Raw genomic sequence first — 27,470 nt, forward strand, 5'->3', positions numbered from 1 at the left:
ATATACAAGAAATTACCGAAAGAAATTATCGTATTTTTAGTAAAATGCGCAGATATCGATTTAAATTTTTTTTATATATCGATTCTTCAAAGCATTTCCTATTTAAGTGTATATTAGCAACATTGGACTCATTAAAAGAAAATTATTAATGTATTTTTCAAAGATTTATAGGTTGTGCTTTTCACAAAAATAATGAAAATACATCATTTTTTTTTTGTTTTTCGTTTTGCGATAATCTGAAAGAATAATAATTATCATGAACATATTCAACGAATTTCACACTTCCAAATACAAAGCAAGAAAAATAAAACATTCAAAATTTAGATTTTAAACCTTAAAATCTGATACGTGCGGAGTTTTTTTTTTTTTTTTATAATCTAAAATCCTGATCCTCACCACAATGAAATATATTTTGCTTAGTTTTGGCTAATTATTTTAAGCATATTTGTACCCACAAATAAAGAAGGGAGTTGTAGGCAAAAAATATATAAATGTCGATTATAAAAATAGCACACCCACACCATTATAAAGTTCATTCTTCACTTAATAATCGGTGAAAATTTCGTATTGTTTGGATAATGACTTGATTTTTGGTAGATTGTTGAAGAAAGACCCCCTAAAAAAATACTTACTTCCTCCCTTCGTTTTGGTCGTGCCTAATTTAGAATGAAGCGATTACGAATGTGTTTTACGACTTTGACATTCGGATATTTGGTAAAAATTTAGTTAAAAGTTTGATTGGCCCGAAAATGAAGGATTATTTACAACATTGATCTTGCACTCTAAATGTCTTCTTTCTGCCAAGTTTTATTTGTTTATTTATTTTCAGAGTGTTCACCCGTAAGCGTCTAAAAAGTAGACTCTATATTGAAGCAGGGGAGGAGATTTAGCGAAGTGTGTTAATCTAAACATCTTTTTTATTTTTTTTCAAATAATTAAAAATATGTTTTAAAAAAAAGTTTTGTATGGATTTTAACTTCATTCACATTCATGCATAGTTTTCTCGTCATTTTTTGTTGACATTTTTTTTCGAAAATAAATGGAAGCAGAAAGGCAAAACTTCCTTTTCTTTAAAAAAAAGGCGTAAATATATATCCCCCCCCCCTGCCCCTAAAAAAATAAATAAATAAAAACAAGAACACATGCACGCGTTAGGCCTGCGCTTTTCAGAGTACAGTTGTCACGGAGTCGCGCTTTTAAATCACGCACTTGCCTTCAACGAGAAATAACGCGAATGCAGTTCCGGAAACATCCGAAGATTGCCGAACGACTCAACGAGTATTCACGATAGTTTTACTGCTTCTTCCTCCTGCTTCCATTCTGTAAGAGGCAGACACACAAACAAAGGTGATCGTACATTGCTTTTTTACGCTGAAGAGAGAGAGTGAGAGAAATACAGACAGACAGAAGGGAGGAAAGTTCACACATGATTTATTTTAACTCCTATATAGATATATAAACGCCTGGCCGAGCCTTCTAGTTTGTAGTTTCGATACATTAATAAAATGAGCCAGTCAGCATCATTTCTTGTCCGCTTTTCCCTTGAAGAGAGCGGGTTCGCCGGAAAAAAGAACGTCACTACTCCAATGTCGCCGGCGGTACACGGACGCATAAAGCCGATGGCGATGAAGGCAAATAAAAATAAACACGTTGTTCAGTTTTTCTTTTTTATTCTTGCGGTCACCCTATCCGAATCGGTGGTCTACGGTCAGCAAACCTACTATGTTTCCTATGCGCAGGGCAAGTACTCTGTCCACGAAGGGGAACCCACTCCGAATTGGATCGCACAAGGAGTATTCACGGATACGACTAACTCAACAGGGTATGTTCTATTTGTTTACGTTTTATTTTATTTTATTTATTTAAAAAAAAAAAAAGAAGAATTTCTTGTACTTGAGTAATTATTTAAAATATAGAAAGAAATAAGTTTACGAGTTGTTTCTTTTTCGTTATGTGTTTTTAGTTAGGCGTGTCTATTTTCGGTACTTGTGCCATCTCAAGTTTACAGGCCATGCTTAAATAATGTTATTTAGAAAGCCATTCTTAACATGAGAGTTATTTTATTTATTTATTTAAACTATTTTTCATTTTCATCTAACAATCTAATAGATAAAAATACCATAAAATCCTATCTAAGAAAAAAAAAAAAATATCACGATTCCTAAATTGCACAAGTACCCTGTTTCCTAATTGTGGTGTAGGGTCAAATTATGGTTTAGTCACCAAAATTATTTAGAATGGGATGGGCTTCCTAATTATTCCTCAAAATCTTTTATTAAAATCTGTGTGTGTGTATTTGTGTGTGTATGTGTGTGTGTGTGTTTTAACTAGAAAACCATTCCGTGAGTTATGCGTGCTTTCAGCCTCGTCTCGACTTGTTTATAAATATAGCGAATATATTTTTTATGTCGAGTTTTTATTTCGGCATTTCACGTGTTCGATGAGATATGCTTTATATATATATATATATATATATAGATGTGTGTGTGTGTGTATGTTATTTTGGTACCCATATTTCTGACTGCGATTTACGGAACAGACCGAAACTATTTAAACAAAAGCTTAACAATCAGTACAGGCATTCTGGCATTAATGCCACTAGTTTGTTTGGGTACTTAGGCAGTTTACGGACAGTGTTATTTTTTTAATTTTGTTTATTATTTATTTATTTATTTATTTATTTATTTAGAAATGCTATTTGGATTATTCGGACTACTGAAAACAGGTTAGGGTTGGGGTTAGGGTTAGGGTTAGGGTTAATTCGCTGTCACGGTGTTTGTATAGTTTTACCCTGTTTTCATCTTGAGTTATTTTTTCACAATGTTTCGGTCGATGTAACCTCCGATCTTCTCCAGGCGTATCTTGTCGAATTCGGGAATGTTTTTATCAGTTTGGGCGACGAAAAATACAACTGCGAATTACTTATATCCAGTAATGGCTGACGAGACGAGAGCATTCTACCCCAAAAAGTAAATAAAGAGTTCTATTCGGAATTCTGTGCAGATTCCCGAGTTCGACAGAAGAAGCATTACCGAGTTCGACAAGATACGCATGAAAAAGGTCTGATGTTACATCGATCCAAATGTTGTGTACATAACACTCAAGATGAGAAGAGTAGTCCAATGAATCTAAATAATATAAATAACAGTTCCTCATCTCAAAAATTCAGAAATGTAATAGCGTTAATATTTCAGCACGGTCTGTATTCTGCATAAGTACCCAACTTTATTTTTGGTGCTAGTGGTAGTGCACTTAGTGATCCGCACTATTTTAAATCGTATTTCCAAGTTTAATTAAAGTTTTCTGATATGTTTTTTTTTTATTATTCAATTGTAAGGTTAAAGTATAGAATAGTTAAAAAACACCCTCCCCTCCCCATGTTAAGAATGGCTTTTAAAATAATAACGTTATTATTTCAGCACGGATCAATAAGTGCACTTAGTACCTTTTTTTTTTCTGGCTTAGAGTCAATTAGCCTCTCTCTTCTGTGTTTACATCATTAAATAGGCCAAGATCAAAGTGTAGTATCTGTTCTTCAGATGCTGCAGTGCTGCACTGCCACTGCACTGCTGCTGCACTTCCATTTCTTGTTCTCTTTCAGTGGAGGAAGAGTCCTTCACGACTGAGACAATTTTTTATTTTTGTACCTTTTCTTCCCGTTAAAAAACGGCTCTGCTGTCCAACTCTGTCCTGTGGGGAGGCATTGTAAATAGGGACAACATTGCACTCACTGTACATCCTTCTAACGTAAAGAACTTAGCAAGCCTAAATATTATGTACCCCCCCCCCAAAAAAAAGTAATTGCCAAGTATTAAAGTTATTAAAACATTGTTAACGACGAATATGTTTTTTATTTATTATTTCTATTTTAATTTTAGTGCTTATATAGATCAATCCCCATGGCGGACAATATTGACTTGGAAATGCCCATAACAAGATATAATAGACGAGGGGCGATTACTTACACACACACTCACACACAAAATAAAACGCTGCGAAGATTGAAAGCATTGCCAGGGCCGCTGCAAAGAAGGTAGGCTCTCTCTACCGTGTTAGAAAACTACTAACACCCGAAAGTATCCTGTACCTCTATAAGGCCACCATTCGCCCATGTATGGAGTATTGTTGTCACATTTGGGCTGGTACATCTACTACTTGTCTCTCGCTCCTAGACTAGGTTAGTCGCCAATCTGATAGGTCCTAAGCTTCAACTTCTGTCCCATCAACGAAATGTTGCACCCCTCTGCCTGTTCTATAACTATTTTAATGGTGAATGCTCTGGCGAACTGCAGACACTTGTGCCTCAACGGCGTAGACACCCTCGTCAAACCCGACAGGCAGCTAAATCCCACCCCCACACAGTAGAGATCCCTAGATGTAAAAGATCTTTCTACTTCAGTAGTTTCTTTCCCAGAACCGTTACACACTCTGGAATTCCATTCTAGGTCCCTGACATCCAGAAGTTTAAGTGTAACCTGAACCGACATCTTGCTGCCCAAATCCCAACATAGTACCCCAGTAGTTGTTGCCCCTGATAATAGCCCCCTACACCAAAGTGTACCTTGTTTGGGGTGAAAATGTAATAAAAATAAATAATAAACAAAAAAAACACTAGTTCCTGGAACGGAAAATGAAAATAAAAAAAAAATTATCAATTTACTTAAATCATACTTTATTTTGAGGCATTTTTCTATAGTATTTATTTATTTTTTTGTAAATTGTTGCTTTTTGTAATTACCGTTTACTAATGTCATTTTTATTTTTAGTCATGCGGAGAATTTATTACTATTTTGAACTTTTCAGCTTTCAGATGGCTGCGATTGAAACACTATCTTAACCAAATTAGTTCTTATCAAACAAGAACTAATTTGGTTAAGATAGTGTTTCAATGGCAGCCATCTGAAAGCTGAAAAGTTCAAAATAGTAATAAATTCTCAAGTTACCATGGACCAAACAATAGCATGTTGTTGTTGTTATTATTATTTACTCGCTAGGGTTCACAGAGACCATCATCAGAGATTACTGACAACAATTAGTCGTGTTCCATGGAGTCTGAGTGACAACAAGTCTCCCCAGATTTCCAGGACTCTCCTCCTCTTTCAGTAACCTTTGCCAATTTACTTGCATAATCGCAACAATCGTTACCACTCGTTTACAGCGACCATTAGTCTTTACTGGAATTTAGGTGGCAATAAGTCTCCCCCAAGGCCTCAGTTCTCTTCGCACTTCTCTAGTGGGGGGTCTGGTTAGTGTTTTCTCTCTTCTGTCTTTCCATCCTTGACCTTTGGCGACTATTTGGTATTGCGCCGACACTATATTATTATTATTATTATTATTATTAAAGCTGAAAAGTTTCAAGATAATCATTTATTTATCTTTCATTTATGTTTGTTGTTTTCGACGTTGTTTGTTGTAGCCTTTGTGTCCTTGTCTACTAAATTCAAGAAATTGTCCCCGTTCCCAACAATGCGAAATGACTCTTCAATTTTTTTTGCAAAAATGTTTATATGCTTGAAAAGAGCATATTCGAGTGAAATGTCAAAATGTACAAAGTCCGCGTAATTGAATAAATATATATATATATAAAACAATAAAAATAAACAATTTGCAAAAGAAAAAAAAAAGAAAAAATAATAGGCACTTGTACAGTTTAACACCAAGCAAATGAAAGAAGCCATTCTTAAAATAGAGAAGAGGGGTGCTTTGTTAACTCTATGGAACTCTCCTAAATTGACAACAGCTAATTTGTTTGGTGGTGATAAAACTGCACTAGTTTCCAAAATATCAAATATATGAATAGTAAATTAAAAAAAATTAAAAAAGTAATTTTTTTTCGTTTTCCGTTTCGTTTTTGTGTTATCACTTTTACGTTATTGGGCTTTACGGAGCCAATATTTGTAGCCATGGGGGCTGATCTATACAAATATCGTAGTTATTTAGAGTTTGTTTTGTGTGTGATATGAATTGAAACCAACTAAGAACTTGTTTTAAAGAGCCTCTAATTCTTTTATAGATATTTGGCTATTACAGTGCAACAGTTTTTTTTTAAAAGTTTTTTAATAGATCGATTTTTATTGAAGTAGCGTTTTTATTTTTATTTTTTATTTTTACTTTCCACGCACTTGAACCGGAGATCTTCTAATGTCAACAATTAGGATTAAACTTGATACTTTGTCTCCGGCACAGGCCTTCGAAACCAGGAAGCAATTACTACACCTTCGGGAGGAGGGATTAGTTTATTGCCGGTCTCGCTTGAAGTGCATTATTAGCAAGGGTATGTTGCCGGGTACTGATCACGGCAACATCTGCAATCATCTCGGATACTCTTCATTTATTGGAAAGTTGTGTGCCTTCTTTTTCTCACATTAGCCGGCCTTAAGGCACATTCAGTCTGTAGAGAAAGGGAAATAAAATTTAACGTCATTATCTTTTTCTATTTAAGCATCATCGTGAAGTTGTGCACTGCAGTGGTGTTGTTGGTGTAGTTATATATATTTGTAGCGTGAAACCCTGAAATGACTGAGATATACACGAGTTGGTATACTAGCTCGGTTTTTCGCACAAAGCATTTCCATTGCTGAACTATTCCCTTTTCTATTGAACATTTCTGAAACGTTCGTGTATTTCGTGTTATAGCGTTTTTGTTTGTTTTTTTTTTTAGCTCGCTGAGAACAAAATTGAACACCTGAAACAAACAGCATTGTTGGGAGTTGTCAATGCGCTACAATTAGAACAAGCATTCTTTTTAGTTGACAATTGGTTGATTAATAGAGTCGATAATATATTTAGGGTAACAATGTGAGATCGATCAATAATTTCTTTTCCTTTTTTCTTCCTTATTCTTTTTTTTTTCCAACCGATGCAGCAATACCTTCAATATATATTCGCATAATCTATATAATAATGTTAAATCATTTTTCTTCCCTTCCTATTCCATTAACCGTTATAGCTTTCGAACCTAAACTCTGCATATGCTAATCTATTCCACAAGGCACTTAGGCCAATTCTTGGCACATGTTTGTTCCAGTTTTCACTCGTTCGTGTCTAGTGGTTTTCGTCAATTCCCTATTTTGATTTCTCGTTGTAATAGATCGCTCTATTCAAGTAGCTTTTTTCTACAAATCGCAGACTTGCGGAATTCTGTTCTTGTTGAGTGTTTCTCTCCTATCTATAACCTTCGTCTTTTCAAGACCTCAGTCGACATCTATCTTTTTGATGATAATTTTTCGTTCTTGTTAGCTCCTTACATCAAGTGACTTTATACCTTGTCTGGAGCGATTTCCATAAAAGAATTCTACACACTCTCACAGCTAGCTATCCACCATTCTGCAATGCATTCCACGTTGGCGTTTAGTTTGCATTTTGTGCAGCTTCATCCTAACCTGACAGATGTTAAGTAGACAGAGCATACAAAAGTACGCCAATAGCATGTGGGTACCGCGTATGATATTGGCTCATTTTTATTTTTATTTTCCAAAATTAATTTTAATTTTTAACAAATGATCAAATAACTTTTAAAAGTTCACGTGAAATAAACTAGTATTTTGTTTGTTTACATTTTAATTTTTACTTGTTCCTTATATTGGTAATCTCGAAAAAAACAAACAAAATGTTCTGGGAAGGAGCTACTTCGAACACCTTTTCCTTTCTTGACAGAAAGTGATGTCTTTTTTTTCCTACCTGCAACCTCTTTCTAACAGAAAAGATGGTACGAGTTTATTTCAACTCTATCGTTAATTTAATGACAATTGCTCGACTCGGCTTCAAGCTATGTTCTTCCCTGCCAAACTTCCACAAAACACTCGTCTAGCGACAACCACTGTCAACAATTTTCCCCACTCTCTATTTATGCCTAAATCTGAATGCAAATTCCATGAACACAACTTCTTTCCTAGAACTAACTGCTTGCCTGTGGAATTCTGTACTGCAAGCCTGCTTTTCAGTTGACTACAACATGGTCGCTTTGAAGTCCAATGTAAACAAGTTAAACCGTCCCCTTAAATAATCAAGTTCTACCTAATTTCCATCACTACACTTGTCTTAATGAGCACCTTAGACTCCTTCACCCTTATCCTCGAATGACTGTTAGGCTTTGATAAGTGGTGACTTAACTGTAAAAAAAAACACAGTCTCCCATTCCTTATGGCACACACGTTTGACAAAACATATGCGGTTTCTTTTTCTTTCTTTTTTATCTGTTTCAAGATAATGTTTGTTGCAATTGCAATTTAATCTTAACATGTGCGAATATACACCCTGCTATAAACATGCGTTGTCGCCTGAATTAAACCTAATGTGTATTGATCTAGCTATTTAGCGTTTCTGTTGATCATCCGCCACTCTAATAAAAAAAATGTGTTTGTATGTGAGTATATATATATATATATATATATATATATATATATATATATATATATATTGATTTTCTGTAACTGGTTCTAAGTTGTAATTACATTAATATAACCCACTCTCTCTCTCTCTCTCTCTGTTTCGCTTTGCTGTATAGCTTTTGAATGTCTCAATATAATTATGATACTATGTTTTTAACTTTGAACTTGGTATCAATTCCCTGTGCTGATAATGAGACCCGATGTCCATAAAAACCCATTGTGTCTTGAAACGATCGTACACTAAATTTTTGTTTCGATTGAATTTTTGCAGTTTCCGTAAATGATTAGTTCTTAAAATTTATTTGTATAATATATATATATATATATATATATATATATATATATATAATATTCTTTTACTTAAAAGAAAGTTTATCTGTACGTTTATTCCGCATGGACTCTGAAACGGCTGAGCAGATTTGTATGAAATTTTATACGAAGTACTTTATGTTCCTGGCAGTGTTCTCGGATGTTTTGTATCGAATTGTCTTCGATAAGTATTAATAATCGAAATAATCCGATGAAAGGAGGAACAGGCAAATTTGACTAAAGTTAACAACTAACACGGCTTAATATCACAAGTGCATTTGAGTAGTTTTATTCCAACACAAGCCAATAGGCCCGATATATAAAATCAACAGTAGTTTTTTTATATGACAGAGGCGCATTCGAAATGAATGTTTCTGTTTAAAGCACAATTTAAGCATGATACTTGACGTTTGCATTTTAAACTTTAATTCAAGTTATTATATATAAAAAATAGTTTTATGAAATAAATAGTAGGTTCTCTACAGTGCAATGTAGACTACAATGTATTGTGAACGAAGTCATTGCGGAAGAAGCATGTGAATCTTTCTCCTGGTACACAGCGATGAGTTCCAACTAGGATCGATTTGATTGGAAAATGGGCGATTTTACCGATTTTGATAACAATAAAAATATGGGAGTGTGAAACATTTGTTGAATATCATTAAATACCTGTGTGTGTGTGTGTGTGTTACTACTTCATTTAATCACATAAATCAATACACGAAAGTATACTTTTATGCGTAAACTTTAAGTATTTACTTCAACAATGCTCAATATATAGGTGGAGCTAAGTTGTAAGTTATAAAAATATATATAGTAATTAAGCTACACAGAATATTCTGCATTTCATCCACGCTAGGATTCGTCAGGCTTATATGAAGAGTTGTGGTTATCTCTCGTTTTTATATACGCACATTCTATAGAGTTTTTAGTTAGCCAATCAGCTTCCTAGTTTCCATCGTGCCCCTCCTAATCAGCCAATGGGTAGGCACTTACAGGACAAGAGCCCAGTTGACCTTAGGTTAAACCCTTCCTTTGTATATGCTTAAGACACATTTCTAATGTACTAGCATTTCAGCCCGGCGTTGCCCGGGTGTTTGGAGGTGTATGTTTGTTGAGCAAAAATAAATAAATAAAAGTGGTAGTAGGAAGGCAGGCTCGAACCCGTACCGCAAAGGAGGAAAAGAACGGGAGGGGGAACTGACGTTTTTGCTGTAACGATCACCGCCAAACCGGAAGAGAAGTAGGTTTAAATTAAGGCTAGACAATCGAAAGGAGAGGATGACTTTCGAAAATATCGGCGAAAAAAAGCGAACCCCCCCCCGTAGAAAAGTGCCCAGTTGAAGGTGAAAATATTAATATTTTCAGCCAATTTTTTCGATATTTGTCGTCTGAAAAGTCGAACTTCAAAACTGTACTAATCTTGTAAAAATCCGTCGCCTCTGTCGAAAGTTTTAAGCAGACATGCAAACATACATACATACATACAATTATATATTATTAACTAAACATTTTCGACCCAAATCGATTAAAAAGCTTGCCCTATCTCTGAATACCCTTTATGTAAAATTGCAAATCTTTAGACAAGAAATTGTCTGAGTAATTTGGTAGAGACTGCAGAAGTCAATTTTTTTTAACTTTGACCTCTTAAAAATTATTGTTTTGGGCTCAAATCAAGTTATTAAGTTAGATCCATGTCCAAGGAACCTATATCTAAAATTTCAAGTGATTAGACCCCAAATTGTCGGAGGAGTTTTCAAAGGTCAAATCGTTGAACTTTGACCCCTTAACAGCCAAATTTCTGGCCGAAAACCAATCACATCGATTTCCCCAAATCTCAGTACCCTGTATATCAAATTTCGAATCTGTACACGAAAAATTGACAGTTATTGCGTAGGGAAATGTACACAGACACACACACAGACACGTTCACTTTTATAGATAGATAGATAGATAGATAGATAGATGTATTCGAACGTAAAGAAACGAAATATCCTTTAAAAAATATATTCTTTGTTTCCTAAATCAAAAAGTAAATTTAACAAAGAATACTTCCGTAAATATAGTTTTTTTGTGTGTGTATGGTTTTAATTTTGAAGGTAAAAACAAATTCCTTTCGATGGATTCATTAAAAACGTTTGCCGCTTTACCACTGCAGTTTTTTTTTGTTTTGTTTTTTCTGGTTAAAAACTTTGGGGTGCATCTTTTATTTTTTAATACTTGTGCAGAAAATTATTTTGCAAAATAAGACCCCAGACACTTTCATTTGTTCTTTTATTTTTTTTCAAACTCAACAAAATCCGCAAATTTGGCATAATAGTAAGTGTTTGCTAATGAACCGGGGAGGGTGGGGATCAGTTCTCTTTAGCCGTACTAAAGTCATTAAAAATAGTACCTGATGCCCCCTTACTAAATACTGAGGGGAGAATGAAGGGCAAATTGAGTAATCATGGGAATTAAATATGGCCCTCCCCTACACCACGCTGTAGCAGCTAATGAAAAGAGGAACATTCGGGTCTCCCTCGACTATAGTCGATCACTTAGCTATTTTTTTTTAAGTAATTCATGATTATGACAAAATATCAGCTTTTATTTTATTTTTTTAAATTTTTTTTTTTTTTACGATGGTTAAGTGATTAACAACACGGATTGACTACCTAATTAAGTTCGTTCCACAAAAATAAAATCACTTTCACTTAAGATGTTGCCAACTTTCACGTAAGTACCTAATGTCTTTCTGGAAATAATTATGACTAGAAAAATATCAGGGAAACCAATGCCAACACTAGAATCTTCGGATTCATAGAATATGATCATGATGATGATGAATTTGCAATGTTACCGGCAACAAATTGACTGTTACTGTTGCCGTGCTTGAAACATTATCACTCCCATCATCCATTCGAACAATGCTAAATGAACCATTAAAAAGTAAAATCTGAATAAAAACAATAATGATCTTTGACCCGGATTTACAAATATAGGCCGTCATATGGCTTGGAGTGGACGTAACAAAAACATTTTGAATACAAAGGATGTTCTTTTAGTATTATCATTATTTATTTATTTATTTATTTTTTTGCATATTTTTTAAGTTAAAACTTTGTAATCGCGATTTATTGTTTTCCACAAATAAACAGTCCAAAGTATAAGTTATCTTTTTCTGTGGGTCAAATTGTATAATTGTATATATCCGACGTTGTCCGGGACTTTCATTTTTTTGTTTCGCATTTGTTTTTTTTTTTTTTCTTTTCTTTGCTTTTTAATTACATATGCTGTTTTTTTTTTTTTTTTTTTTTTTTTTAATTATTTCATTTTTATTCATATATTCGTATTGATAGGATATTAGGTGACGTTACATTTTTTTTTTTTTTTTTTTTTTTTACCAAACCAAAGAAAATTTAATTCCTATCGACCTGTGTAGCTTTTCAGTTTTTTTTTCTTTTTTGGAACTATTTTAAGGTGCCTTTTTTTTTTTTCAGATTTTCTTTTTCTTACTAAGTGAAATAAAAATTGCGGCCGATCTGTATATTTTTAACATTGAATCCGTTTTCAAGTTCTTATTTATTGCAAAATACGTTGCACTGTACTGAACCACTCTACCGCGTTGTCGACATTGTTTTTAGAGTCTTTGAGACAGCGATAGAAAATGTACATTTTTTTTAAACAACAACTTAAAGAAATTTACAAACCTAAAGAAATACACAAATTGATAGGATTTTTTTTTACCTGGGAGTCGCCAGTTATCAAGGCCTTATAGCCACTCAAGGATAAGGGTTAATGAATGTAAATTGGCAGTTTAGTAATCGTTAATGGTGTAATTTTTTTTTTACATGGGGATCACCACTTATCAAGCCACACGGAGATAAGGGTTATTTTGTGTACAATAATCAATGGGATAATATCGTAGTAATAGTTGGTATTGGAGATTTGATAAAGTGTCTTACTTAAGGGGGCAATTAATCAGGAATTTGTTTATGTTGGACTTGAAGATGTCCAAGTTGTAGTCAGGTGGGAAACAGGCAAACGGAAGAGAATTCCACTGACGTGCACTTCTCAGAAAAAGCTATGTTCATGGAATCTACGTTTTGATTTAGGCACAGATAAAGAGTGGGGGAAATTACTGACAATGGTTTTAGCTAGACTGGTGTTTATCATGAAGGATTGTCGAGGGGGAACCAGAGATTGGAGCTCGGACGAGCACTTGCCATGGAAATAACGATAAAACAAAGACAGGCTCGCAACGTCTCTTCTGTGGGAGAGGGGTTGCAGGGAAGAGAAGAGAGCATCCCCCATTAAGCCACAAAGTCTATTTTGTACTTTGTCAAGGCAGGATAGGCTGTTTTTTGAAGCTCCAGCCCAGATGTGGCAGCAGTACTCCATCTTTGGACGTACTTGGCTTTTATAGAGATAGAGAATTGCATCAGTAGTGAGATATCTTCTGGAGCGGTAGAAGGATCCTACCATTTTCCCAGCGGCTCGGGCAACAGACTTTATATACGTGTTCCATTTCAGATCAGAAGTAAAGGTCAAACCCAAGAGCTTGTCAAAACATGAAGCCTCCCCAAGACGAGAGCCATCCATTTCAATTGATGCTAGATGAGGAACAGAGCGTTGATGATGTAAAGTTGGGTAGAATTTGATTCTTTATGAGGACAACTCAACATGAACTTTTTTTTACATTCAATTAAATTTTTTTCCCATTTAGTACAAGTTATTTGTTGTAAACTTTTTTTCTTCGCCATTTGTTTTCTTCATTTAACTACACTACATCGTAATTCAATTTAATTATGGTATCATTTAGTCATTAAATTATTAACTGAACTAAATTGTTATAAAGTTATAATAAATTTGGAAAAGTTAATACTGTTTCTATTTCTATACAGTTATAGGATGCAAACACGTAGTGAGCAACATAGCAACATATTTTAGTAAATAATGGGCAATCAACAATTCCCCCACTATCCAACAATCATGAGGTTGTTTGCACGGCAACCGAGAAGGTTAACATTCTTGCTGGTCGGTTTGCCTCAAACTCCACATTGAACCCAGTAAACCACTCCCTTCCTGACTTTCCTTTGTGGACTGGCGCCACACTGGATGATTTGAAAATTACCCTTTCTCAGGTGCATGATATAAAAAAACCTAGACACCTCAAAAGCATGTGAACCCGGTCTCATCCATGTTGTGCTATTTAAAAAATGCTCTGCTGAGGTTGCTCCAGTCCTCTCCAAACTTTACAACAAATGCCTTAATAAATCTTGCTTTCCTGACTGCTGGAAAACTGCTTCTGTGGTACCAGTTTACAAGAATTCTGGCAAAAGAACTAACCCATTAAATTCTCGCCCCATTAGCCTCCTCCCGCTTTTTGCCAAAATATTTGAGTTCATAATAAACCAAGCTCTAGTCCATCACCTTACAGCTGCTAAACTTGTGACTGATCAACAATATGGATTCAAGCAAGCCCGTTTTACAGCAGATATTCTAACTGTAATCTCTGAAAGTATATACCATACCTTGAACAAAGCAGGGGAGGGTAGAGCGGTAGCCCAAGATATATCTAAGGCTTTTGACAGGGTTTGGAACGATGGTCTTCTCAGGAAAATCACATCATATGGTATCATTGAACGAATACTTAACATCCTTCTTAAATAAGAGAAGAATCCAGGTTGTCCTCGACGGTCGTACATCTAAACAATATGATATAAATGTAGGTTTACCTCAGAGGTCTATCCTTGGACCTTTATTATTCCTAATATTCATAAATGATCTCCTTGATAAAATAGTCTCTGAGATGGGTATATTTGCTGATGACAGCACACTCTATAACAGGCACAACAGGAAAACAAATGAACACATTTCTAAACCTCAAATCTGTAGTGGAATGGGGACAAAAATGAATGGTCACATTCAATACTGCCAAGATCAAGCTTGTTTCTTTCAACAATTACAAGAAACCTTCTCAACTACCAATAGCTATGGTTAAAGGTACATTACCTGTCAGTACTTCTTTCAAACTCCTTGGTTTAACGTTCACGGGAAACATGAGTTGGAACATACATCGAGAGCATTGCAAAAGCTGCTGTGAAGACAGTGAGCTCTCTCTACTGTGCTGGAAAGTTACTTATGCCTAAAAGTATCCTGTATCTCTACAAGGCCACCATTCGCACATGTATAGAGTATTGTTGTCGCATTTGGGCTGATGCATCTGCTACTAGTCTCTCACTTCTGAAAAAGGTTCAAAAGAGTCACCAACCTGATAGGCCCTGGACTGTCATCTAAGCTTCAACCTATGTGCCATTGATGGAATATTGCATTCCTCTGCCTGCTCTACAAGTATTTTAATGGTGGATTCTATGATGAACTACAATTCCTTGTATCCACTCGACATAAATACCCCCGACAAACCTGACAATCAGCAAAATCTAACCCCTACACAGTAGAGATCCCTGGGCCTAAGAAGACCTACTCTAATAGTTTCTTCCTCAGAACTGCTAGACTCTGGAACTCCCTTTCGGGTTCTTGTTTTCTCAACTGTACCAACATTCATAAGTCTAAGTGTAATGTTGCTGCTCAACTCCCTACATAGTATCCCTGCAACTTATGTCCCTGATAGTAGCCCCCTACATCAAAAGTGGCATTGTTCCTTGTTTGGTGTGAAAATGGAATTTTAAAAAAATTTACCCTTCGGTGCCTAAAATGAAAATGTTTAAATCGTTTTGCCGCATATAGCTTGACGTATAGACTTTTGTGAAAAAATAAAAAAATTCAAATAAAACATTTTAAGCCAATTAGATGCACTTCCTTGAATTTATCAAATTTGTCGTTTTATTCCACTCCGAATACATAAAAAGTTAGTTTTTTTTTTCCTTTCATAAACAGTGAAAGACAAAGTCTACAGAGTTAACATTTACTTTATGCCAGTTTCCCACGATGGATGAGGTACATATATCAAATTCTATCAGTTGGAATTTTAAAAGTTGGACATAAATAGAATTAAACTGACAAATCAAACTTTTGATACAATTTATTTAAAAAAAAAAAAATACTTAATCCGATTCAACAGCTAATATAAAGACATTTTTAAATAAACACCTAAAAAGAAAAATCATCTAAAAGGAATGCATCTTTTTCTTTTAGTAAAATTACATTGATAAACTGGTTCGCATTATATCAACATTAACTAATTAAAATTGGCAACTCAGAAGCAACATTTAATTCCTTAACTTAAATGCTCTTTGGTGCTGGTTTTCAAAATTTATATCAGATATGTCTTTTTGATTTTAAAGATAAGCATCTCTTTCAGTGCTCTATGAATTAGTTTTTTTGTTGTTTTTTTTTCTGGCGGAGGTGGGTGTTAATATTTTAACAAATTTAATTAAAAAGACAAAAATATATAAAACTCGATATTTGTGTGTGTGTTTTTGTATTTCCTATAGAAAGAAAGGTTAGAGAATCTACATAATATCAAAAAAAAAAAAAGAGGTGACAGTGGTTAAGTGGTTTATGGTACAGATTGAAAATCTGAGTTCCCAAGTTTGAATCTAGCTTGTTCAATAGAAACACTTTCATCAAACTCACATTTGATCTTGTATCTCACCTCCTAATGAAGAAGTAAATCTAATGTATAAAAGTCTGTCTTTCTAGCGGCGCTAGAGGCTTCAAATGATTGGATTTTTTATGGACCATTTTTTATGTTTATAATAGTGCGTGCGCGTTAGTTAAGAAATGTGATTTTTAACTTCCCAACGAAAAAGAGGAGCACACACATACACACATGCATAACTATTTTATATTGTCGTAAATATACATTAATTTGTGTTTATATCACATTTCTATCGCTCTCTCATATTTAGGTAGAGACCTAAAATTTTTCCTTTAAAAAAATTCTCTAAAATCGACTCTTTCTCCCAGATCAATAGCTCTAAGAGGCCCCATCCCCTAAATATTTTCCAAAACTTTAAATCTGTTTAATTCATGGGGATTTGCTCAAACCTGTAGACTTTATGGTTCTTTCACTAACTGGAGCAGTGCACCTTCTCATTATCAAGAATGGTCTTCTCTGAAACTACAATGTTCTCTCAGCCGACGGTTTAACTCGCATGGGGAAGCGTTCTAATTGTTCAATTGACGTTAGATCATATTTAATAGTGAATCAATCATGTGACCCGGTTTGCAGACGACAGATTGTGTGAAAACATCTCAACAATTGCTGTGCCAACGTTATGCGCCATATTTTTCTTTGTCTTTTCTTTTCTTTTCTTTTGGTTCTCATTACGACTGTGTTATTGTCTCCCACACATTGGCGACTGGTCAGGGTGAACACTAGTTCGCAAGTATGAAGATAAACAAACCATAGCGAATCAAGATTCCAGTACATTCTGTAAATATTCGTTGGATTCTTGAAGTGTGTGATACCATCGACCCTCAGTTTATCCCTCTCATGTGCTCTAAGCCACAACCTACCGTCAGCCGCCACCAACTGTAAACTGTCACAAAACTCGCTCCCACTCTTCAACTGTCCATAAACTTACACTAAATATATTGACCTCTACGTTCGGTTCTTTGTTTTAGTTACTCGCATACCTGGATTAATTCCCCTTTTTCTCTTTGTGTATCTTGGTGAACCACCCCTTTCCTCCACTGTCTTTCTACTAATCTCACTTCCTATAGTTTCGTTCCGTTCCCCGCCCCCCCTTTTTTTTTTAAAGTTTTTTTTTTCACTTCCTAACACTTTGGGGGAGATGACAATATTATAGTATCCCCTCTTTCCACTTTTGTTCGAATGTTGCTTTAAGCAGAAAAGCGGCAAAGGAAAAGGTAAAACAAAACGAAAAGGAAAGGCAATGTAATCTATTTTGTATTTTTCTTTCTGTGCATACTACTTTAGAAATATACTAACTATACTTATTCAGCATTGCCCAATAGTATGTTTTTATTTGAAACTTGTTGTTTGATTTATTTTAAACCATGCCCCCTCTTTTTTTTTTTTTTTTTTTTACAAATAATGATGTTCCAAACAAGGGTAAGTAACTCTGTATTCGTCAATACAGATTTACATACTCTTGTTATGAAGATGGCGTCCACATGAAAAGAAAATTTCGACCCAATCATGTTCTGCAAAATAAAAAGCAATTTTCCTATACATAAAAGGCAAACTAAACGCCTTGAATAAATATTTAAAGATAGAAAAAATTGTAGCATAATTTCGTTTTTTTTTTTTTGTTTTTTTTTTCTAAAATTATTGGAATCGGCATTAAATAACTGAAAAATGTTGATATGCCATAAAACAAAACACCCCAAACCACCTAGACTGATTTGGGTATGAAGTAATCCCAAAAGGTTTAGTTGTGCTGAAACGAATAGTTAAACTTATGCGATCACTATCAGTGTGACCCGATGTTACCCGGGATTGAATGATGATCAACGAATGTTTCACACTCCCATATTTTTTATTGGCATCGAAATCACTTTCCAATCAAGCTGATCCATTGCCTGCTCTAATTGGGAATCCATTGCAATACAAATGACGGAAGCTTCACATACCTCTCACAGTGACTAAGTTACAAATATATTGTAATCTACATTGCACTGTAGAGAACCTACTGTTTATTTTATAAAATTATTTTTATATATAATGAATTAAAGTTTAGAATGCAAAAGTCAAGTATCATGCTTCAATTGTGCTCTAAACGTAAACATTCATTTCAAACTCGTCCTTATCATATCAAAAACTACTGGTGGTTTTATATGTCCGGAATTACTGGTTGGGCAGTGATAATGGCTTGAATTTAAGTTCAAAATGAAAAAGTCAAGTATCATTGTGAAATTGTGCTTTAAACAGGAACATTCATTTTGAACATGCGCCACTGTCATATAAAATGAATTACTGTTGATTTTATATGTTGGGCCTTTCAGCTCGTGCGCTAATAAAACTTCTCAAATGCATTTGTGATGTTGGGCTGTGCAAGATTTCAATTTTGGTCAAATCGCCTGTTCCTTCTTTCATTGGATTATTTTGATTATTGATACTTATCGGAGACATTCCAACACAAACCCTAGAACTCTCCTCGGTGCTCCCAAATCAAACTGCCAGACACATAAAGTACTTTAATGTGAAATTTCATAAAAAATGAGGAAACCGTTTTCAAGTTCATAGGGAACGAACACCCAAATAGTCGCACAAAGTTCCTGTTATATAATAGTAAAGATTTGTTCGCTCTCTCTTTCTCTCTCTCTCTCTTTCTCTCTCTCTCTCTGGAAATCCGTTGCTGTCCTTTTTGTGGGAATGGCATTACAATTATAGTAAATTTATAAAGACAAATGAGTTTAGTTTTCTATTTATTTAGTGATACAAGTAGTTTTGTAACGTCTGTTATATTCTTTTCATTGTTTTGACTCTCAAGTATATATCAGACACAGTTAATCAATCGAGAGCCACATCACTATCTAAATACATATAAGGTATTAACTGATATATACTCGAGAGTCAAAATAATGAAAAGAATATTCCCTTATGATAGCCCTATTAATAAATAGGTCTGCATTGTTTCAAAAGCAAGTGATAGATCATTGGCATTCACCATATATTGTAGACAACCCATACAAAAGTTTGTAGATCAGTGTTTTTCAACCTTTTTGCTGGTGTAGAAACCCTGGAAACATTCTCCGGGCTCATGGAACCCCTATGCAATGATTTAGTTGTATGAAGAAAAAAACAGCATTTTAAATAAAATAAAAAATACTCATGTTTAACACGTTTATCTTATATGTAATGAAAACAAAATTCTACATGTTTGAATAGAGTACATTTCTTATTTATTTATTCTCATAAACAACTCAATGGGAAACTTGAGCTTGGTGTTTCTTGCACAACTCTTTAATATTGGGTCGTGTTTTTGACACACACACGTGCATATTCCACATAGAGCAATTGTGCTCGTTTCTTGTGTTTAATGGTTGTCAGAGCTGAAAATCCAAATCCACACTAATAAGATGTTGAAAATTGCACAAGAACTTGTAGCGCTTTCTGAGCAATTGCACAATATTCTTTTTTAACCAGTAACCAAAATGCATTCAAGTTAAGCTCGGGATGCTTCAACGTTAATGTCCTCTCATTTAGAATAATGGCAAGTTCTTCCTCTTCTGCTAATGTGGCTCAAATTCTACAAATGAGTTTCTAATCCAGTCATACTGATCAACAGCTATCGATGGAATATATTTTTCAAGACTTGCTAGCAAAGCATCCAAATGGTCCCAAATTAGTGGTCTCATTTCTTGACAATCTCTTATAAAAATACATGGAAACGTTTGCAAATTTCCTGCACTTATGTGTTTCTTCCATATTGTCAATTTCTTCTGAAAAGCATTTATTTTATCAGTCTGCCCTGCCTACTATTGTTCAAGAGGTTTAGCTCATGAAATATATCAGCAAGATATGCTAACTTCGAACACCGTGTACCATTACTCAAACATTGTACAAAGTCTTTCAGATTTTCTTGCAAACAAAATGTCAACAACTCATCTCTTAATTCGCATAAACGAGATAATATTTTCGCCCTTGACAACCATCGTATTTCTGTGTACTGAATTAAAGTAGAGTGGTCTGCATCCATAGCCTCACGAAGTTCAGCAAACTGTTGACATTTAAGTGGTCTCATCTTGATGTAACTATTTTCACTGCCGTATCCAATACAGATGTTAGTTTAGATCTGAGAGTTTTAGCAACAAGTTCTTCTCTATGAATGAAACAATGAGTCTGGAAAATATTGGGATTTTGTTTTTGTGCGATTGGGACAAAGCCTGTCATTGCCAGGGCACCATCTGTACAAATACCAGCACAGTTTTTCCAGTCTAATCCTAAATGCTTTAAATACGAATTCAAAACGTAAAATATATCGTGTCCTTTTGTTGTGGCTGTCAATTCTTTGCAACACAAGAAGTTTTCTATGATATCCTCATCATTAATAAAGCGAACAAATACAAGAACTTGTGCTTTGCCATTAATGTCTGTACTTTCATCAACTTGAAGTGCAAATAAATTATGTTTCAGTATTTCTAACTTAAGATTGCATTCAGTGTCTCTTGACATGTCTTGAATGCACCTACTTATTGTGTTGTCAGAAAGTGGAATTTTATTTACCTCTGATACAGCCTCTTCTCCAAACATTGTCCTTACTATTTCTTGGCATGCGGGTCTGATGGTATGAGATTCCATGCGATGGTATGAGATTTCATTTTTCTTGCAACTATCTCTGCCACATCATAACCTGCTTCTTGTCTTTTGTCACTCAACTTGAACTTATTGGTAAACAGAAACTTGACTTTTATTTAATGTTAGTTTTCGTTTGAAATATTGCTCATTTTTGCTCGACAACTCTGGATGCTTAGCTGTTAAGTATCGTTTCAGTTTGACTGGTGCCATTGCACTGTTAGACAGTTTCTCCCCACAAATAATACACAAAGGTGAAGGATACTCTGGGTTTCCCGTCCAAGTAAATCCCATGGCAATATAATTCTCACAGTATTGACGAACTTTAAGTTGTAGATTAATTCCATAATTTCTTGATAATTTCAACGGGGCTGCGTCGCTTGTAGTGGCTGCCGCTTCAATAATAAACTGCTCCATATCCCGTGTCTCTTCATTCACATCTACCTTGCGTTTTTTTTCACAAATCTACCCATGATTGTAAATCTGTAAGCACAATTTTACATGTACAGTTAGCACCAAAAGAACTGCACTAAATTAAGTGATGAAAATAAAAAAAATGAACGGGAAGTGAAAGGGGATACCTCTTCTCAAGACACTTATGGAATGCACATGAAAATAACAAGACAAACGTGGAGTGAGAATTTTGGAAACATTTTTTGGAGCTAAAAATTAATGCTAGCTAAGAAACGGAAAGGCACTTACGTCAACAGAACTCCAATCTAAGGGAGATGACGAGCATAGACATAGCAAAAATAAGCATATTTTCCTAACTATAATTTGGGACACTGAAATAATCAAAAAATGAAAGAATGTTAAATGAAAAAAAAATGAATACATGAATACTATAGGTGAGTCCTGGAAAGTTTTTATCAGCGCAAATGTATTTTGCTCGGGTAAATCTGGTATTTTTCTTTCAGTTCTTATTGGGTGTACATGTGTTTCGCTAGCGATGTGTCTCCTAGTGGAAGCTACGTTTTCTCACGTCTAATACCACCGTCGACTTCTCACAGTAAGAACGATTAACAGATGACCCTCCTTCCGGCGGTTCCTTTGCTCATGTTTTGAATCGAGGAAGGTGAGGGGGACTTCTTCAAGGATGTACACGTTCACTCCTGCCTCGAGGGTGAGGAAATAATGTTCATTTTATTTAGGCGTTTCAGTTTTTCCTTTCACGCTGGTCCATCTTCGCTCTCCTTCCTCTCTCAGTATCATGTTACCCTCTCTTTAAAACTACCTCACTGACAACAGGTACAAGATTGACATTGACTGTAATAAGAATATATAAATTCTCCAGGTTGAATTTAACTTTCTGTTTATTTGTTCCTTGTTCTAATTTAGAGATCGTGGATCCCCTGGACTGTACTGGCGGAACCCTAGAGTTCCGCGGAACCCCGATTAACAAACACTACCAGAGATGATGTTTCTAAAACATAAATGAAAGGCAATGAACTCTATTCAGAACGCTTCTACTTCTACTTTCAAATTAAAGCTGTTACTTAATAAGCTACTAATACGCCTTTGAGCATTTATGTACATTGCTTGAACAACCTTCATCAGCCACTCGTTTTTGTCCTAGTTTATTCAAAGCAAAGACCATTTAAATCTCTTGTGACTCTGTGAAAGTTTTTTTTTCCAAAACTGCAAAAGCAAAATACAGGTTCTTCTTATCAAGGAACTTCTACATTTGCCTCGGAATAAAACTATTTATTCAACTAATTATTTGCTTTTTATTTTCTCGATTTCAAAACTTGATCCATCAACTTTAAGCCCCGGTAATTCTAACTTTCACAATTCTACTGTTTGCCGAGATAACCTTTTCTTTTCTGATCTAATTTATCAAAGCGCGTTTCACCTGCAGGCTTCAACTTTTCTGCAACAACGCCTGAGGGTTCTCTTCTTTATCTTGCCGCATCTGCGAATATTGCTTATTCGGTGAAATCACGGTCAAACGCAACTTTAAGGCTCCCGATTCACACATGCTGAAACTGCGTTTATCTACACCCACATGTGATGTATGTTACCATATAAATTCTATTGGTACCTTTTTGCACTGTTTTGACAACTGCTATTGACCCAACCGTTTTCGCGTTCATATGGAACGAACTCCTAGACACATAGATAAAGTTCCTTTTATATAACAGTAGAGATTTGTGCTCTGTCTCTCTCTCTCTCTCTCTCTCTCTCTCTCTCTCTCTCTCAATGGAAATTCGTTGCTCTTTTTTTTTGTAGTAAATTTATAGAGGTAAATGAAATAAAAGTTGAAATATAAAATGTGACTTTTTTTAAGTTTAGTTTTCTATTTATTTAGTGAATCTATATATTGATACAAGTATTTTTGTAACGTCTGTGTATGAAACAGAAGTTGAGAGGAAGAAAAGGATGAAAAACTGAGTTCAACTTATCAACAATTAACATAAGAAAAAAAACATTTATCTTCTCTGAAATAAAGAAAAGATGTATCATCATCACCATGACAACGTCTGTTTTATATGCTGGCAAGTATTGAGTAGCTTTTAGAAATTGACTTCAAAACACTCCTATCTCTGACCAGGTATTCCTTTTTCTCAAGTAAATCCTTATAACTTCCCATAGCATTTCTGACGATCCACAATGTTTGTTTCTTCTGACCATCCAGATTCTGTAAACAGGATTGGATTCTAATAATGTTTTCAAGTTATTATAAATGAGAATTCCATCAAGCATAGGTTTCATAGATATAGATAATGGATTTTCACGTTCAGCTTGCCAAAAAATAAGTGCTTGTTGGTTGTCTATGACAATTCATGACCAATCAGATACTGCAGTTTCGGAATAGAAGGGAGGTAATTTATCGTCATAATGGACGAAGGAGGATAATTATTTAGAAGAAAAGAGGAAGTACGCTATTATTTTTTTAAAATTTTATAATAGATTGTTGTTTGCAATTGCATCTCTGAAAAAAAACAAAAAACAAAAACGAATGACGGCGACACTAAACATAATCTAGAAAGTGTCTATTAGTGACACATTATCTTCAATGTGTCAAAATAAATCCAACTGCTTGCAGCATCCTCAAAAATATAGTTATTATTAAAGTAAAGAAAAACAAAAACAAATATAAGAGCATCTTCCTTTTGTTAATGCACAACCGAATTAGCTTGCAGCAGTTTTATAAGTACTTTGTTTTCAGTCAATCAAATTTCATGATTAAAAAAAAAAATGGTTTGCATTTATTATCACCTTACATCGAAATATTATTTTTTGTAATCTTGCACTATAGTGCACAGCTGAAAAATCCAAATTAATAAAAACAAAATACACAAAATAACTTTTACATTGAAGTTTAATTTTCTACTGACCTATACATTTTTAACGTTCAGAAACTTAAAAAAATTTTCAAAACCAGCAGTGAGACCAACGTTGTCCAGGATTGAATGAGGATCAACAAATGTTCCACCTTCTCATACTTTTATTGTCATTGAAATCTGTGAAATCACCCATTTTTATTTATTTATTTTAATCAAATCGATTGATTGCCTACTGATTGGTAGTTCTGCCTCCCTACAGTGACTTATACCGCAATACATTGTAGTCAAAAGTGCACTTTAGAGAATCTACTGTTGACTTTATAAAATTATCTGTAAATAATGGCTTCACTTAAAATTTAAAATGCAAAAAGCAAGTATCCTGGTTTAATTGTGCTTTAAATAGAACCATTCATTTTGAACGCGCCCCTGTCTTATGTATGAATCCACAATTGATTTTATAGGCTGGGTCTTTCTGCTTGTGCGGTGATAAAACTTAAGTGCACATGTTACGTTGTATAAAAGTGTTAACTGATTAAAATCAGTCTTCCTCGATTTTCGATACTTATCAGACGCATTCAAAATCTATGTAAGAACACAGATACGTGTGAAATTTCAAAAAAATCGTCCCAGCCGTTTCAGAGTCCATATGCAATGAACTCACGCACGCACACACACACACACACACACACACACACACACACACACACACATCCTTTTATATAATGGTAGAGGTAGAGATTAGAATTCGTTCATAGTTTTATATTTCGACACTTGGGAAACAAAATGGCTCTCTGTTGTCTGTTAATCGAAGCAATTTAAAAATTGGGTAAATACAGTGCTACGCTACAACAGAACACCGCCCACTCTAATTTGTTGTTTTTAGGAATATTCAAGGTCGCTGACAATGAATCTGATAATCAAACCCGTCGCAAATTTACCGTTTGCATGGTATTAACCCCTGAACCCAGGGATTATTTTCCACCATTTTACACCTTCCATTTACGTTACGCGCGTGCGTATAAACGACGGCTGTTAAATGTGCCTTCACATAGCAAAATGCCTTCTCACATGGCGTACGAATCTTTCGCAGAACATTTAAAATTATATGAAAAAGAAGAAAAGCACTCGAAGTGGGAAAGATGTTTTTTTTTTTTTTTTTTTTTTTTTGTTTTTTTTTCAGAACATAGAATTTTCAAGTTTTTTTCTTTTTTTTTCATTGGCGGACAATATAAAATTAGAAGAAAAAAAGTTATCTAAAACAAAATTTAAAAAAATTTCCCCCACTCTTTATCTGTGCCTAAATCAAAACGTAGATTCCATGAACAAAGCTTCTTTCTTAGAACTGCACGCCTGTGGAACTCTGTTCCGTCTGTCTGCTTCCCACCTGACTACAACTTGGATGTTTTTAAGTCCAACGTTAACAAATTCCTAATGAACCGCCCTCTTAAGTAAACACTTCATTAAATCTCCACACTAACGTACTGTACTTGTAATAACCCTTATCCCTGAGTGGCTTCCGGGCCTTGATAAGTGGTGACCTCCGTGTAAAAAAAAAAAAAAAAAAAAAAAAAAAAATAGAACTTTCTGGGGTACTTTTTGGGAAGAGGCGTGGGAGCAGGGGTGGTGTCGGAGCGCACGCGTTCCTACAAAACCACCAAACCAAACATCATGAATAGATATTTGAAGATGTAAAGAACTGGATACATAGTTATTAAAATAACCTGAAGAGTTTATATGCCATAAATAAAACGGCCAAACCAATCTAAATCATTCTGAGAGTATTCGTTGACATCTATGCTAACAACAAAATTATCTATGGCAATACTTTGAAAGCATTGATGACCAATTCTATGGTTATTTTCATGGTAGATAACTTGAATTTCTTCTTCTCTGCCTGAAACTAAACAGAACTTGCATGAAGAGTACTTCTTTCCAAGAACTTCCAATACGTGGAACACCTCATCATAGCATCATAGCTAGTGCTTTACTGCGTGAGTTTGTAACTTATCCTTTCTTTGCCTTTTTCTCAAAGAAGTTGACATTAAACATTTGCTTTTGTGTGGCACCCCTGTCGAAAAACACACACATGGAATGGAAGCGTTTACGCGAAGGTAAATGTTACAGTAAACAACTGAAGTTATCTTCTATGAAAATGTTAACTCCGGTATCGCACAGTGTTTGTAATAGATCGTAACGGACAACTAAATGACACGCTGGCGTCCATGTTTACTGTAAATAGGCATTCTTATGACTTAATATAAATAGTTACTCTCGGATTTTACTAAATATGTATGCCCAAAAATTATGAACGCTCATTGTACGACTAAATTCCCGCTGATGATGATTAAAGCAACTTTGACACAGCTGATCGACTGGGTCCGTCAACGTAAAATATCATAAAACAATCTTGTAATCTATAATATAAATCTCACCTGTATGATGAAATGTGAGTTATCGGATTGGTGTGTTTGTAATGAAATAATCAGCCCAGACAATATATCAAAGTTATTATTTTAGTAAGATGAGGCAATAGTGCAGAATAGAAAACGTTATTATTTAGGCCATTCTTAATAGTTGGAGGGGAGAGAATTTTTTAACTCCTCTGTACTTTCACCTAACAATTTATTAATTCTTAATATGGGGAGGGAGATAGTATTTTACTATTATAGAACACGTACCTGCTGAAATACAAACGTTATAATTTTGAAAGCCATTCTTAATATTGGGAGGGGATCTTTTGATATCTTCTGTACTTACACCTAACAATTTAATAATTCTTAATATAAGGAGGGGGGATAGTATTTTACTATTATGGAATAGGGACTGTGCTGAAATAAGAATGTTATTATTCAGAAAACCATTTTTAATATTGGGAGGGGGGATCATTTTTTTAACTCCTCTCTACACCCACCTAACAATTTATTAATTCTTAATATGGGGAGAAGGGATAGTATTTTATTATTAAAGAATACATACATGCTGAAATACAAACGTTATTATGAAAAGGATTGGCGAAATTAGTAACATATCCGAGAATAATGAAAAATAATGAAATGTGAGTTAATTGATTGGTGCGTGTGTAATGAAATGATTCATTTCCTAAAAATGATATTAATTTTCTTAAAATTATGGTAGTCTTGGGAAGAAGAGAAATTATTTCATATATGTGGTACAATACCTGTCGAGAGTATGTTAAATTGTTTCATATATGTATTTAAATTACTCGTCCGAGTGTAGGTAAACTTATTTTAAATATGTGTTGTGCATTAACCT

At 34.6% G+C, this 27,470-nt stretch overlaps 1 protein-coding gene across 1 annotated transcript in view; it reads left to right on the plus strand.

The window, feature by feature from the left end:
* The first annotated feature begins 817 nt into the window (after window positions 1-817).
* LOC145292241 (putative aminopeptidase PLBD2) overlaps window positions 818-27,470 on the plus strand; it is a 351,318-nt gene continuing 324,665 nt past the window's right edge. The window contains exon 1 of the mRNA XM_080138585.1: window positions 818-1,822. Within this exon, the coding sequence (XP_079994711.1) occupies window positions 1,506-1,822 (317 nt within the window). The 5' untranslated portion in view covers window positions 818-1,505. The remainder of the gene's footprint in view (window positions 1,823-27,470) is intronic.

Source organism: Euprymna scolopes, chromosome 1, assembly GCF_053919585.1.
Source record: "Euprymna scolopes isolate OS-2025 chromosome 1, ASM5391958v1, whole genome shotgun sequence".
Taxonomy (NCBI): domain Eukaryota; kingdom Metazoa; phylum Mollusca; class Cephalopoda; order Sepiida; family Sepiolidae; genus Euprymna; species Euprymna scolopes.